Source organism: Etheostoma cragini, chromosome 4 (assembly GCF_013103735.1).
Source record: "Etheostoma cragini isolate CJK2018 chromosome 4, CSU_Ecrag_1.0, whole genome shotgun sequence".
NCBI lineage: Eukaryota > Metazoa > Chordata > Actinopteri > Perciformes > Percidae > Etheostoma > Etheostoma cragini.
In genome coordinates, this window is record NC_048410.1 from 5,391,240 (window position 1) to 5,405,307 (window position 14,068).

General features: G+C 39.3%; 1 protein-coding gene across 1 annotated transcript; it reads left to right on the forward strand.

Moving 5' to 3' along the window:
- Window positions 1-9,665: 9,665 nt before the first annotated feature.
- Window positions 9,666-13,093, forward strand: setmar (SET domain and mariner transposase fusion gene). The gene is made up of 2 exons (XM_034868748.1): window positions 9,666-9,856; window positions 11,619-13,093. Exons 1-2 carry the CDS (start codon window positions 9,758-9,760, stop codon window positions 12,414-12,416), a joined length of 897 nt encoding a protein of 298 aa, XP_034724639.1. The 5' UTR covers window positions 9,666-9,757; the 3' UTR covers window positions 12,417-13,093.
- The last annotated feature ends 975 nt before the right edge of the window (window positions 13,094-14,068 follow it).

Genomic DNA, 14,068 nt, shown 5'->3' on the forward strand with positions numbered 1-14,068 from the left:
CAAATTTGATGCAAAATGTGAGAGCTATTGGGCTTTATGTGAGCAATTGTAGAATACAACGTGCAAACTGGTTGAATAAAATTCTGAACTTGCATGTTAAAATGTCACTCACAAAATATTCACAAACATATAAGCTGAATTTAACGTCACAGCAATAATTTAAAAAAAAGTTTACAGGCCTCTCCCTACATCCACAGCTATTCAAAATGGCATCTTTACCAGTCCCTTATGTTATTAGTCACAGACATGCAGTAGATTTTTTAAATAAATTAAATTATAAAAAAAAAGAGGTTGTTCATAAGCCTGTCAACTTTGATATCACTCAGGCATCTTTAACGTGTTTTAAAACCAAGGACCCCTGAACTGAAAGAGAGCTGGAGCAGGTACCCCCTACAACATATTGTATAAAGTGAAGATACATATTGATCTGGGCCTACAATAACTTGTAGGGCGGCCTAAGACCTTTATACTGGACATAACTTTTTGTATAGAATACTAAGCAATTCAAACAGTCTAACAATTGTCGGCATGATTTTATAAATCATGTTTTAATGTTAAACATAGATGCGGCACGGTAAATCTTTGTAGATTGCTACCTCAGTGACTACCTAACCTATACGCCAGTATGCAGTGGGGATTTACATTTGCTGATAATATGTTGGATTCATGTTTAGACTTTTCCATTTTTTTTTTTTTTTTAATTTACAATAATTTGGAGCCCCTGCATTGACTCAGAGGATCCCCTAGGACCCCCTGTTGAAGATCTCTGCTCTATGAAATGAAATAGCTTCTCATGGGCAGCAGCTGCACAGGCCGGGATAAGCTTGTACAACTAAATCCTGATATCTAATGTACTACCAGCTACTGTAGGTGAAACACAAATGGCCCCTTGACATGACTCTTCCTACCTAATGGAGAGGGAACATGAAATGTGTAAGACCTTTTAAACATCCCCTTCTGATTCCACCAATGACATGTATCACCAGTTTCCCCCCACACATGGTCACTTTTGACAGCAAAGCTTGGGACAGTTTCCTTTTCCTAATTTCCTAACTGAGACTTCAAGTATATGGCGTGGACAGACTTTTAACAACCGAAATGATGCTATTCTGTTCTCGTTTTGTTTAAATTTAAATATTTTAACCAACAGTTCCTGTAGAGGTTCACAGTTACTGTGCAGAAACCATTGTTGTCTATGTAATGCTTCAGCACAGTGCACTCTTGCACAAACAGTTCCAGTTTACCCTGTGAAGTTAAAATTGTAATTCTATTTTGAATAAAATACAAGAGCCTCCTCCAAAGCTGAGTGCAGTCATAGGCAGCTATGAACGTGAAACTCAAGTGAGAAAAGCCGACAGCATTTCACTGCCTTTGGCAATCCACACAGCTCTCAGCTTGTGATGGCTCAGAGTGCCGTGGCTCTTTGCTACCTGTACTGGGACAATGTGATGATCATCAACAAGGTTCAACACAAGGTCATCTCACATAGATTGATTATCCAAGACTGAAGGAGGAGCCATGCGTAACCAAAGTCATCATGGCTTGTTGTTGGGTTTAGGCCATGAACACACTGCCTTGGTTATTTTGAGAGTGTGGGTGTGACTTCACACCTCTTACTGAGAGCACTGGCTGCCCTGCAGAGTCAGCACCTGTGAGTCTGTTCTCTTATTATTCCCAAAATCTCACACTTACAAAGGTAAATCTAACTACACGCAAAGCATATTACCCAGCAAGCAATTCACGAATGATACTGTGCAGGTGGTAAAGTTAAAGCTCTTTGTTTTGCCTGAACTCCCACAATTTCTATGGTACTTTTATTTTAATTTGTACGTTTATTTTAATGTATCCTAAAGATTTTTGGGGATCCCCTGACTTTTTATCTTGCTTTCCATTACAGTAAGTGCAGATTTGTAAAAAAAAATTTATTTGGCCAACACTTACAATACAAAACTAATGACATGCATCAGCCTCAATTGTAGCCTACTTTAAGTCTAGTCCTAAATAAATAACCTTTTTTTCACAATGAAAGCTACGGTGCGTAGTTTCTGTGGCCCCTATGTATGTAATGCAATATGTAATATTGCATCATATGTAATGCAATCGCGTCCATATGATTCAAGTCTTCCGTGTTCACACACAGCCCCCCACCCCTCCTCCACGCAGTTGCTAGTAGCAAAGGAGGTTGCGGAGGATTAGAAAAACATGATGGACTCTTAAGTAATAATTATCTTCTAACTATACAAACACTAATTATCTTAATTAGTAATTATCTTCACTCGAGCTTCTGCGCGTAAAAGTTGCCAGACGACACAATCTTCCGAACACAGCCATACTGAGAAATAGACAGAGAGTTGTGTGGAGCTGGAGTCTTAATTAGCATTGTATCAACTCATTTGGTAATGGCTTGAATGTAACGGACGTTCGTTAATATCAAAAGGTTTCATTAAAGCTTTAAGCCAAAGCTCCACTGTGCCATACTGTAGTACAGCCTCAAAATGCTGGTACAGAGGCTGTAGGCTCTTGGTCTTGAAGAAATTATGTTTACATGGGTTTTCAGCATTGGCGCCAACCATTGTGTTACCACCTGCTGGATGACAACATGTTTGATGTTTCTGGGAGTTGTATTTTCCTGGCACAGTTTGAAGGCATGGAAACCCTTTCCTGTAAACACCAATCCACAGCACACAAAGCAATGAGGAGAGTGTGCCTTCATCATCATACATGAGTTTTTCTATCGCAATGCAAATAGCCTGTTTCAGTCAACGGGACAATGAGGTGAGTTCCACCAGTATCACCTAAACAGGAAACCTAAGTTTTTAATAGTGTAGTGCTGAAGTGTAGCGTAGTGTGGAATACAATCACAAGGGGAGAAATTTAGTTTCAATTGTTTTTTTGTGTATCTCACTTGTACTGTGATGAGATTGTTGCTTTTATGCTATTTTACAGCAATCATGGAGGTGTACTGTGGGAAAAAATCACAATAGAAGTGTGGAAACAAAGAATTTTGGTAATGTTAATCATCTGTTAAATGCATAATGAACTGTTGGCCGGATTGTTCTGCTGGATTCTCCCAGGGCCCAATTAAACAGCTTCACTTCTTGCCTGCAGCATACTGTACGTATGAATGTGTGGTAAGTGTCACTGCTGACAAAGAGGCTTGGTTTCTCATTTCCATCCTCTTAGACATTGCTCCTTCTGTCACGGCTGTCTTTGTTCTATTTAAACAGGCATGTACAATGCTCCGTAGTTATGAAAGTCACAATCCATGGGTAAAAATAGTCTAATTTCAGAAACAGAAAATACAAGCCTACAGAACAAACTAAATTATATTTTAAAAGCACACACATTCTTATTTCACTGATTTTACAGCCAACACGCTGCTTTAAAGCATGGAAGTGAAATAATAATGGGACATCACAATCAGAGGTGGCCTTATTTGATTACTCAATTGATTTCCTTGTCATCAAAATAGTACAAAATGTTCTCGTGTGAGTGTTTATGTGTTGGTGCAAACAGTAAGTAGCCACACACATGCATGTGCTTTGTTTGCATGTTTTGCATTTGTGTTACAACAAATGAGGGCCAGCAGATTTTAGCCTTGTATAGCAATATTTCCAACATAATTTGGCCTGACCTTCTGCTGCTTCTGACTTTCCCTTCAGCACAAGGGTGACATTAGAAGTGAGGTCAGAAAAGGTTGACCATCTGCTGACTAACAAAATCCAAATTGGTCCTGCCTTTATAAAGGTCTTTGTTTACAGTGGAGCATGAGAGACAGTGAGCGTTCTCACTGATAGACATTGTGTAACCTTAATGATATTATCTTGTGTCCTACAACACAAGACCATGAGTATCAGGTTCTCAGGAGATGAGACAAAAGGCCATGATTTAACTCAGCATTTATTTGCCATTTTAGCAGTCAGGCCCTAGGGTAGTTGGTTAGTCCATCCTTTTGGTCTGAAGTATCTCAACTGTTGGACTGATTGATTTTACATTTGGCACGGACACAATTGTTGCATAGGTGAGTCCTCATGACTTTGGTAAGCCAATGAGTTTTTTCTCTAGTGCCACCAGCTGTTCAAGGTTTTCACTTACCCAGTAAAATGCATTACCGTCTAATGGAAGGAATGGCACAAAACAACTGTCCAAATATTAATCGTGCCCAGATGAATCCTAATGACTTTGGTGATGCCCAGACCTTTTCTGTGGCAATACCATGAGGGCGACATTTGTGGCTTTGAGTTAGATGTCTCAATGTATTCCCAAGTTGTATATATTTTAAATATTTGTTCTTGTATTTTATCCTATCATCTTGTGTATATTGTATTGTATCCTATTATTTCAAGTATATTGTATCATAGTAGTTCATATATATTCTGTGCTGTGTGACTGATATTTTGCTGCCGTAAAAACTGTAATTTCCCATTTTTTTGGGGCACAATAAATATCCATCTATTTATCTAACTAGCAATTGAATGGATTACTAGTGACATTGGGTTTAGACATTTATATACCCCTCAGGATGAATTGTGATAACATTGATGGAGTTCCTCTATATGTAACACATCATTAACTCAACATTTCATTTCAATATAAGCATTTAGTTCAAAGTGAAGGCAGCTTTATTTGTATAGCACAAGTCATCAACAGAGCGATTCACAGTGCTTTACATAAAAAGATTAAAATAAAAGTTACAGTGCAGTACAGTACAAGAAATTAAACATTAAAGACCCCTAAAATCATTTAAACATATAAGCGCATATAAAATAGCAGATTTTAGGCTGCTAGAATGGGACAGTGAATAAGCCGCTGCCCCACACACGTTGTCTGGGCGCAATAACAATTTTGTGGAAACCTAAACTCTTCAAAGCATCAGAGTGTTTAACCCTTGTATTGTCTTCACTTTCGAGCCCTCTGGTATTCTTCGGGTCAAATTGACCCGTGACTTATTTGGGGTTTTAACAATTCTGAAATAAAAGTTTACTTCATAATCTATTAACAAACATTGTCTTCTTCTCAATTTCAAACAATTAAGATAACATACTGTATATGTTCAGGGAATGCAATCAGTCTCAACTAGAACACAATTAAAATGGAAGTGGGATTTGTTTTTTTTCGTAAGGTAATAATTCATTACAAAATTTGTTCAAAATCCACTATGGAAAAAACAGAAGTGATCATGTCCAGAATAATTTTCTGAATTGAGTCAGGAATACATGTTTATCAAAGAAAATAAGGTAAGGCCATTGATTTTCAGGTAGAAAAAAATGTACGTTTGTAACAATTTTTCTTCTTGTAAAAATTTTAAATTGGGGCAATTTGACCCAAATACCATAGAAGGGTTAAGTACCGCCTCGACCCAGCACGGCTTAAACTCTTGTTTAGTTTACTTGAAGAGGACCATGCAACCATTCAGTTTAACTTCAAAGACATATATCTTAAACGTGGATTTGAGAAGTATAAAGAACAGCTAAATTAGAGACTGTGACTGTCTTCATTATAACAGTATCTTCTTTCTGACTACCAGCTATTTCTTGCCCCAGCCCAAAGTAAATATTTGCTAACGGATCATGTTAACTAGGTTACATTTGTATGCAAGGAACAAAAACACGTTGCCTTCCATTGTACAAAACCTGTTTCCATTTTCCATGATAACGACACCACATTAAATGGTGTACATTGCTGTGTGCGTATTGTCTTAATTCTCTGTTGTGATGGCGCAAATTGACTTCTTTTAGACAGCCCATTTCATGCCTGTGTGTGTGCTGGATGCAGAACGTAGTGACAGCCCAGAGAAACATGGATCCAGTTTAGTTGCATAGTCATTACTGATGATTGGCTTAAAACGAGCAGTGAACAGTGAGCGCACACACTGTTTCCTGGCACACCTGCTGACAGTTACAGATAATGTAAAACCTGTGCCAGTGTACCTCAGTGATCCAGGAGTATCTTGAACTGTTCATAATCAGTGGCTGACAGGTTGTCCCACAGCCACACTGGACCTGAATTCACCAGCAACTTTTAAATACCAATGCTGTTTAACACTGATTTAACGTTGGGTCCAGCTTGAGTTTGACATAGCGAACACGTCTTTTAAACAAAAACTAAATGCAAAAAGATTGTCTGAGGTGAAAGACTCTTTTGTCTTTCCACAGTACAATGGGTCCTGTCGAGAAAGTCTTCACGTGTCACGCTGTCATTTCAAATACAGACACTGACCCATAGCTGGCTAAGTGGAAACAAAGGGTATTGATTGGATTGGAAGAACAGAACCTCAAGACATGGCTGGTTGACTTTGATTTGTGAAAGCTGTGCATTGATTGCTGGATATCATGCACTGCTGTGCTGGACCTCGTTGAATCTTGCTTGCCATTTTGAGCTAGTAATTTGATTTGATCATGCTGCATACTCTAATAACTTTGTAACTAACTTTTTTATACATAACTAAGGCTCAGCCCTCACTGCTGCATGTCATCCACCCTCGTTTCCTGACTTCCTATGAAATGAAGGCCAAAGTATTATCTTAAAAATAAAGAAGTTTACCATTTTACACATTCCATGTTGCTTTCTGTGGTGTTATGTCAACCTGACAAACTACTGATTACATTTGCATGGTTTAAATGACAAATTTTACAGAATATGATGGGCTGCCACATTCTAATAGCATAAAATTAACATTTCCTGTGGAAAAATACTGCTCCATCGACGATGGTATAACTTTATGTCTGCCACATTCTGATAAAGGTTTGAGGATGTTGTCAATTTATTGTTCCTTGCAGAACTCTTTTCCACAGTAGACATGCTCACCTAGGTTCTTGTTGGCATAAGGTTTTTTTTTCAAACCAAACACATTAAAGAAACAGCTTCTTCTGTTCAAACTGAGCTTCTAAGTATTACTTTGCCGTGGTAGCAAAACTCAAACAAGTCCTGTTGTTCGTACTGTAGCACAGCTAGCTAGGATTGCTGTGTGTTGTCTCCTCGGACAGCATTGGTAGAAAAGCAAAGGTTTTTAATGAAGGAACACAGATGTTGTTAGGTGGCAACAGTCTTGATGAACACTTGTCTTGTTCTAAATTTATATCAAACTTCATTTATTCTTTAAACTCGGAGTGAATCCCTGAATATGTTGCCTCAGTAGGCTGATAAAACCCTCTGAGTCCTTACTTAATTGCTATGCAAAATCTTGTCATGTGAGTAAATCACACTGTCACTGCAGTTGCCTGGCAGCAGAGGAAGCCAACCAGGAGTCTTGTAGGATGACTGCTGCAGGCTGAAGTCATCTTTCTGCGAATCCTGTTTTCAGTCAAAAGTTTGACATTAGTTTCTTTGTTTGTGTACTTGAATCTTTCTTGTGTTTTTCACCTTGATTTAAAAATACAATGCCTTAGTTTTCCAATCCTCTCTGTGACTAATCTCTGCATGTCTGTCGTCCTGTTTGTTTTACTGCCTTTGATGAACTTAGTGATGTAGCCAGATAAAACTGGGGTAATTATAATCATGCCTACTCAGGCTGACAAAGGCAGATGAGGGAAACCTTTGAAATTTCTTTTGTTCTCCACTGTCAGATCAGACAACAGTGTATCCACTAGGCCACAGCGCGGCTCTCCTCACAAGCTGGGAGAAACATCGCAGCCAATATGAGGGCAAGTCAATCAGCACAGTAGCAGAGGGAGTGCTGGACTGTTGTTAATAATCTCCCCAGAGAGCATGCTCTTTCATGCTTTTGGTTCATTAACTCCTCAACCAATTGTGGTCCAGCCAATCCAAGTTCTGCTCATGTGTTGCTCCTGCTTGTGTGTGTGTGTGTGTGTGTGTGTGTGTGTGTTAAAAATCACGCCATAAATCTTTAGAGTGAACAATAGAAAAAGCAGTATATTACTGCTCTAAGATATATGTGGTACATGAGGGAAATTACACTTTAACTTACAATTACATTTTCACCATAATCTTAAAAATTCAGTCATCAGAATTAGTATTCCTGCAGCACCATCAACTTGCCAAGGGTTAGAGTTTTTACTTCCTGTGAAAAATCTCAGCATCTATGATGGATAAGAAAATTATTTTGTTCATACATTCATGGTTCCCAGAGGTTAAATCCCAAAGAAAATGGTGAGTCCCTGACTTTCCTTTAGAACTAACATGATGTTGACATCTGTGGTTTGCATGAAGAATCTTGATAAGTATTTGACGGATTGCCATGAAATTACACAAATGTTCTTTCCTCTTCAGGATGAATTATAATATTTTTGTGTTCCTGACATTCCATCTAGCACAACCTTGGGTCAAAATTTGTATTTTTCCAATACTTATCACATTCCCAGGAGATGTACTTTGTGTTAGTGCTATTTATCAAATAGGAACGCACTACACATGTGTAGATGTACAATTGCATGTCATGTATTAGCTATTTCATCTTCTGAGACCTGAGATCTGAGAGCACAATAGTTGGTTCATGAAGCCTCCAACATTTCAGCTTGTGATTGAGTATGTGATCTGTGAAACCTAGATGCAGGACTAACTGACAGCACTAGCCCAAGGATAAAGATGTAGGCTGATTCTCTACGGAAAATCCTCGGTCACTTGTCTGCAGAATGGAAACACCCCCCATCTCATCGCCTCAGATAGCCACCAGAGAATATAAATACAAATACATACTGCACATAAAATACACATGGCAACATTATAAAACCATAGAAAGGTTAGGCATGGACACTCTAAATAATTTTATTTCTACTGAAAAAAACAACAACATTCACACAAAATGACTATTTACGCTTCACTCTGGAGTCATGGGAAAAATAATAGTAGTATCAATAGTCTGAAATCATCTGACAGTAGACACCAGAGCTAACAAACACAGCTGAAAAAAAGTCCTTGAATTATTAGATCTTCTCACTGACCTTAACCACCTATGTGTTGTGTTTGTCCGGGCTGCTATGAACCCACAGGGTGCCACAGGCATACTCACATGGCCATGGTTTTGTTTGCTCATGTGGGTGGTAAGATGATGCTCTTTGGAATTAAATGTACTTTATCTTAAGAAAGGGAGCAGATGAGTATATATAGAGCGTATAAAAGAGTGCCTGTGTATTAAAGATTCATGATTTTGAATGAGGGTTTGGCATATGTTTTAATCTATTCCTTCTAATTTTCTATCATCTAATTCTCTTAATTTCACTTGTTCCCAATGCAGATGTTCAGTTGGGGTTTCATATGAAGATACCAGTATGTTGCCTATCTATTCCTGCCATCTGCAGGCCATATGATTACTACAGCTGTCTGAATAATACACCACTTTTTTGTTTTTGTTTTAATAATACACTTCTGCCATCCAGCAAAGTAAGAAGAGGATTGTTGAACAAATGGGATAGACTTTTTAAATTAAACAGAATATATAGGTGGCACTCTAACAACCGATTTATCGTTTCTAATGCTCTCTAGTTCCACCCTTAGAGTAGTTTCGGTTAGACAATCATCTCATGCTGTGCCTGTGCTGTGTTTGTCCTTAATACGCTGCTGCTGCCCACTTTTATCTTGAGTATGGCCTACATGGCACGAGGGTCAAGCCCATAGACCATCAATGTAGTCTATGGTCAAGCCCTGCACTGTTTATTATTACAGGAAGTGATGTAATAATACAAATACGCCACTGGAGGGAGCTAGCCTGTAATTAAACTACCGGAAGTTACAACTTTTAGGTTCGAGTTGTTGTACATCCAGCTACTCTGCTTTTATACCATCATTTAAAAGTTAGGATATGAGTTCTGACATACATGTAGATTTGAGCAACGGCCTCGAGAATGTTCCTGTTTCAATTGAGTGGAGTATAGCCGTAACGAAGTTTCCTGGATTTCAGGTAACGTTACGTAGCATTTCTTTCTTCTTAGTTATCACATAGCTCTTCCACCTTCAGTGGTTTGTTCCCGTTATTGCGAGAGGAGTTTTGTAACGTGCGTGTTTAATATAATTTAATGCTATTTTAGCTACGTCTGTTCAGCTAACTCATACGCCAATTAGAGAAGAAACTACATTTTGGAAGTCACAAATTAAAAACAGCAACAACACAGTGACTGCTCTTTGCTAGGCTAAAAGGCCGACTTGTCATTGTAGGAAAACCACAGGAGTTACTAATAACGTTAACGAAGGCTCTGTTGTGTTCAAGTGTCCAGAAGACTGACAGGGGGACAGCAGGTACGGCACCGGAACCCTGAAACTTTAGCAGATAAATCGAATTCAGCCATTATTCATTGTATTCTTTACGTGCGTTTTTTCTTCTGTTGCACGTCAAAATGTCCTCTATACATAAAGGCATATTCTTGGCATAGACAGTTAAAGAAAGACTCTTGGTCACTTGTTACGTTTTATTGTGCAGTATTATATGCCAGCTGACAGTGCCACCTCATCCCATCTGTATCTGCCAGAGAATGAACATACACGACAACATAGCACATACTGAGTCCACCAATCAAAACTTTGTTAACAGGCTATACTGTTTTTACATGTTATTTTTTTTGTAAAAATAAATTATTTTTGAAAAATACAGCTGTCTCTGATGGACAGACTTTGTAAAGGCGACACTGTTTCAACCTCAACCACCTCAACTTCAACTTTGTTGTTTATCAGACAGCACTTACACCCATACTATTATATATGCAGTATATTAGTAGCAGCTGATACCAGATACCATCTGGCTTCATGTGCTTTCCAAATTTATTTTCACTAAAATAAGTTTTACACTGCATACCAAAGATTTAGGGATGCCAGGAATACACTGCAATACTATGTTCACATATTTTTTGGAAAACATTAGATAATAAACATCATAGTAATTGTAATGTATTTTATTTACGGTGCCAACTCTATCAAATGAGATACATTGTTTTACCAGCAGATGACAGCAAATCATTAAGGGCTACAGACATTGCCTCTGACTGCAACACATGGAATCAAAAATAACCCATATAGCCTATATAGAACTAAAGGAGTTGTCCTAGTTAACACTCCTTGCTCACAATGCTTCAATTATGATGTAACCAGTTTTTAAAAACACATTGTATAGTCATGTAAGTCATCATTATCATTGAATGTGGTGAAACTATTGCATGTGGTTATGTGTTTGTTTAAGTAGGTTGATAGGTTTCACGTTGGCAGCAAAGTATTCAGACCTGTGCTTTTCTTCTACTGTTATTTTTATTAATGAAATATCTGCAAATTCTTTTATTTATCAATCTTTTTGTCTATGAAATGACTGTCACAATTTCCCAAAGCTCAAAGTGGCGTTTCCAATTGTTTGGCTTGATCAACAGCCCTGAACTCAAATGTATTCAGTTTACTATCACATTTGACAAAGACAAGCAGCAAAACCTCACAATTTAGAAGCTGGAACCTGTAAATGTTGAGTAATATTTTGAATAGAATTATTTGTCAATAATCAAGATATAAGATAAGATGTCCAACAACAGAAAATCAATATTTGTTTCAGCTGTACATTGAATATTTTCAGGAATTATGAGCATTTTGGCCTCACATCAAAACAGTTTTTGTTTATTTGTTTTGTGCTTCTGTTATTTACAGTTTTAAACTTTAACTAAAAGTGCTCTTTGTTGTCTTTTTTTCAGTATTCACCAGATAATATTCAGGGACCAGGATGCACTATTGACCCAAGTGAAGTCACCCTTCCTGGATGCTCCTGCCTTTCCCGCTCCTGCTTCCCTGAGAACTGCTCCTGCCTGCAGACATATGGGCAGGCGTACGACACCACCGGCACACGGCTGAACCTCAGCAAAACGAACTCTGGGTACTGCTCTCCTCTGTTTGAGTGTAATGCCCTTTGCACATGCAGTGATGCCTGCTCTAACCGGGTGGTGCAGAGAGGGCTAAGACTCAGGTTGGAGGTTTACAGCACCGAGAAGAGGGGCTGGGGAGTGCGGACACTAGAGGCCATTCCACACGGGACATTTGTGTGCGAGTATGCAGGAGAGGTGATCAGTTTTGAGGAGGCCAGACGCAGACAGCGAGCCCAGAGATCTGGGGATAATAACTACATCATTGGCGTAAGGGAGCATGCAGGTACAGGCTCCGTCACTGAGACATTTGTGGACCCTGCCATGGTGGGAAACGTAGGCCGCTTTCTCAACCACGCCTGCCAGCCCAATCTGTTCATGCAGCCAGTCCGTGTGCACTCTGTGGTTCCTAGGCTGGCGCTGTTTGCTGGGCGGAATATTGATGCAAAAGAGGAGCTGACCTTTGACTACTCAGGAGGATACAGTAACCAACCTCCTGGAGAGCTGCTGGCCACACAAAGTGACGCTGCCATACAGGCCAGTAGGGCAGATGGACTCCAGAGGAAAGAGTGCCACTGTGGTGCCAACCACTGTGTCCAGTTCCTTCCATTGGATTTATCTATTATCAACTGAAATCGTTTAAATTAATATTTCTATCGCATTTATTTTTTATCTGAATGTGAAGAGATGGATTTGTTTTTCCAAATGATGGAGAAAAGATTTTTGTCCTTTTTCTCCTGATTAAGAAAAGAAGGGGAAAAAATAGTTGTCTCGGCCTATTTTCAGTTTCTCTGAAATCTTGGTCAGTTTAACCACTCATTATAACAAGACAATGAAGTTGTTGATGGCTCCATGCGTGCAATCAGCTGGATGAGGCACGTCGGTGGCCGTCATTTTTTCTTCTTTGATTCAACCGGTGTCTCCTGATCTGCCACTATCTCTGACTCAATACAAGATCATGCAATAAAAACTAAATCTCAAGGCTATGCTCTGAGAGAGTAAACTTGTTGATATTCCAGTCATTTGACATGTACACTCCCTTTGATCTATCATGGGATGCTTGTTTTAAATAGGACATGTCTGATTTACAGGCTTGCAGCTGTCCTATCCTGTCCTGGCACAATTAAGTCCCATTTCTCACACAGGACATACATCTGGAAGAAAGAGAAGCTGCAGATGTGAACTGCCAATGATGGGAGGAAGGATGTTCAATAGTTTTTTTTTTAATGGCCTCATAGGCTACAAAATTGAAGTGACTATTGAAAGCATTGTGTTGAATATAGATAGCTTTTTGCAGTAGGAAGTGGTCATGTCAGTCAAAAACAAAACGCTAAAATGCTCAGTTGAAGTAGAAGCTGTCATATGTTTCCATCAACTTGACTTTTATTTTCTGTCTTCATACAGTGAAGCCTTCCCTTGCAGATATTCTCAGCTTCTCATTGCTCTCAAGCCTCAAGAGAGGTGGGACCAATTAAAAAAGGCCAGGGGGTATTTTTATATAGAAACAGACTATTCCCCTGTCAAAGGGGGGAGTGAAGTTGTCCCACTTCAGTGTGACCGTTCTGAAATCAGGACCTTCTCTGTTCAATTGGCCCCGTTTCTAGTCTAGACCTGCTTTCATCGTATTAATATCCTCATCTGGGTTAATTAGGATGGAGACCAGGGTTTCATCCAGAAATGGGACCAGTGCTCCATCCACACAAGGCCTGAGAGAGACTTAATGGGGGGGGGGGGGGGGGGGGGGGGGGGGGGGGGGGGGGGGGGGGGGGGGGTTCTGCCAAGTTTATTCGTTTTTGTGTCACCCGGTGGAGAGGCGAATAGCGCAGGATGTTTTTATTTCAACCTATATTTTCTCCTCTGTGAGGGTAACCTGAGATTTTCTTTTTCAAAATCGCTGTTGTTTGCATTGTACCTGATCTGACCTATACACTCAAGAATTAAAAACTTAAATGGGGGCGACCTCTAGCTCACCCAATAAGAGCGTGCACACCATGTAGGCTGGGGACTTCTCAGCGGCCCGGGTTTGAATCCGACCTGCGGTCCTTTGCTGCGAGTCAACCCCCGATATCTCTCCCACTTTTCCTGTCTATCCACTGTCACTCTGAAACAAAGGGAAAAACTTCCCAACAATGTTCTTAAAAAAAAAAAAAAAAAAAACTTAAATGAAAAGAATAGTTTAACATTTTAGGAAATAATTCTTAATTACTGTCTAGCCAAGAGTCACTGTTACCAGTCTAAGTAAGTGTTGAGCTACAACCAGCAGCAGGTTAGCATAGCACTAAGAC

Coding starts and splice junctions, on each gene's coding strand:
- setmar (XM_034868748.1), top strand. CDS start 9,758: ATGAGTTCTGACATACATGTAGATTTGAGCAACGGCCTCGAGAATGTT. Junction 9,857..11,618: donor CGAAGTTTCCTGGATTTCAG/GTAACGTTACGT, acceptor TCTTTTTTTCAG/TATTCACCAGATAATATTCA.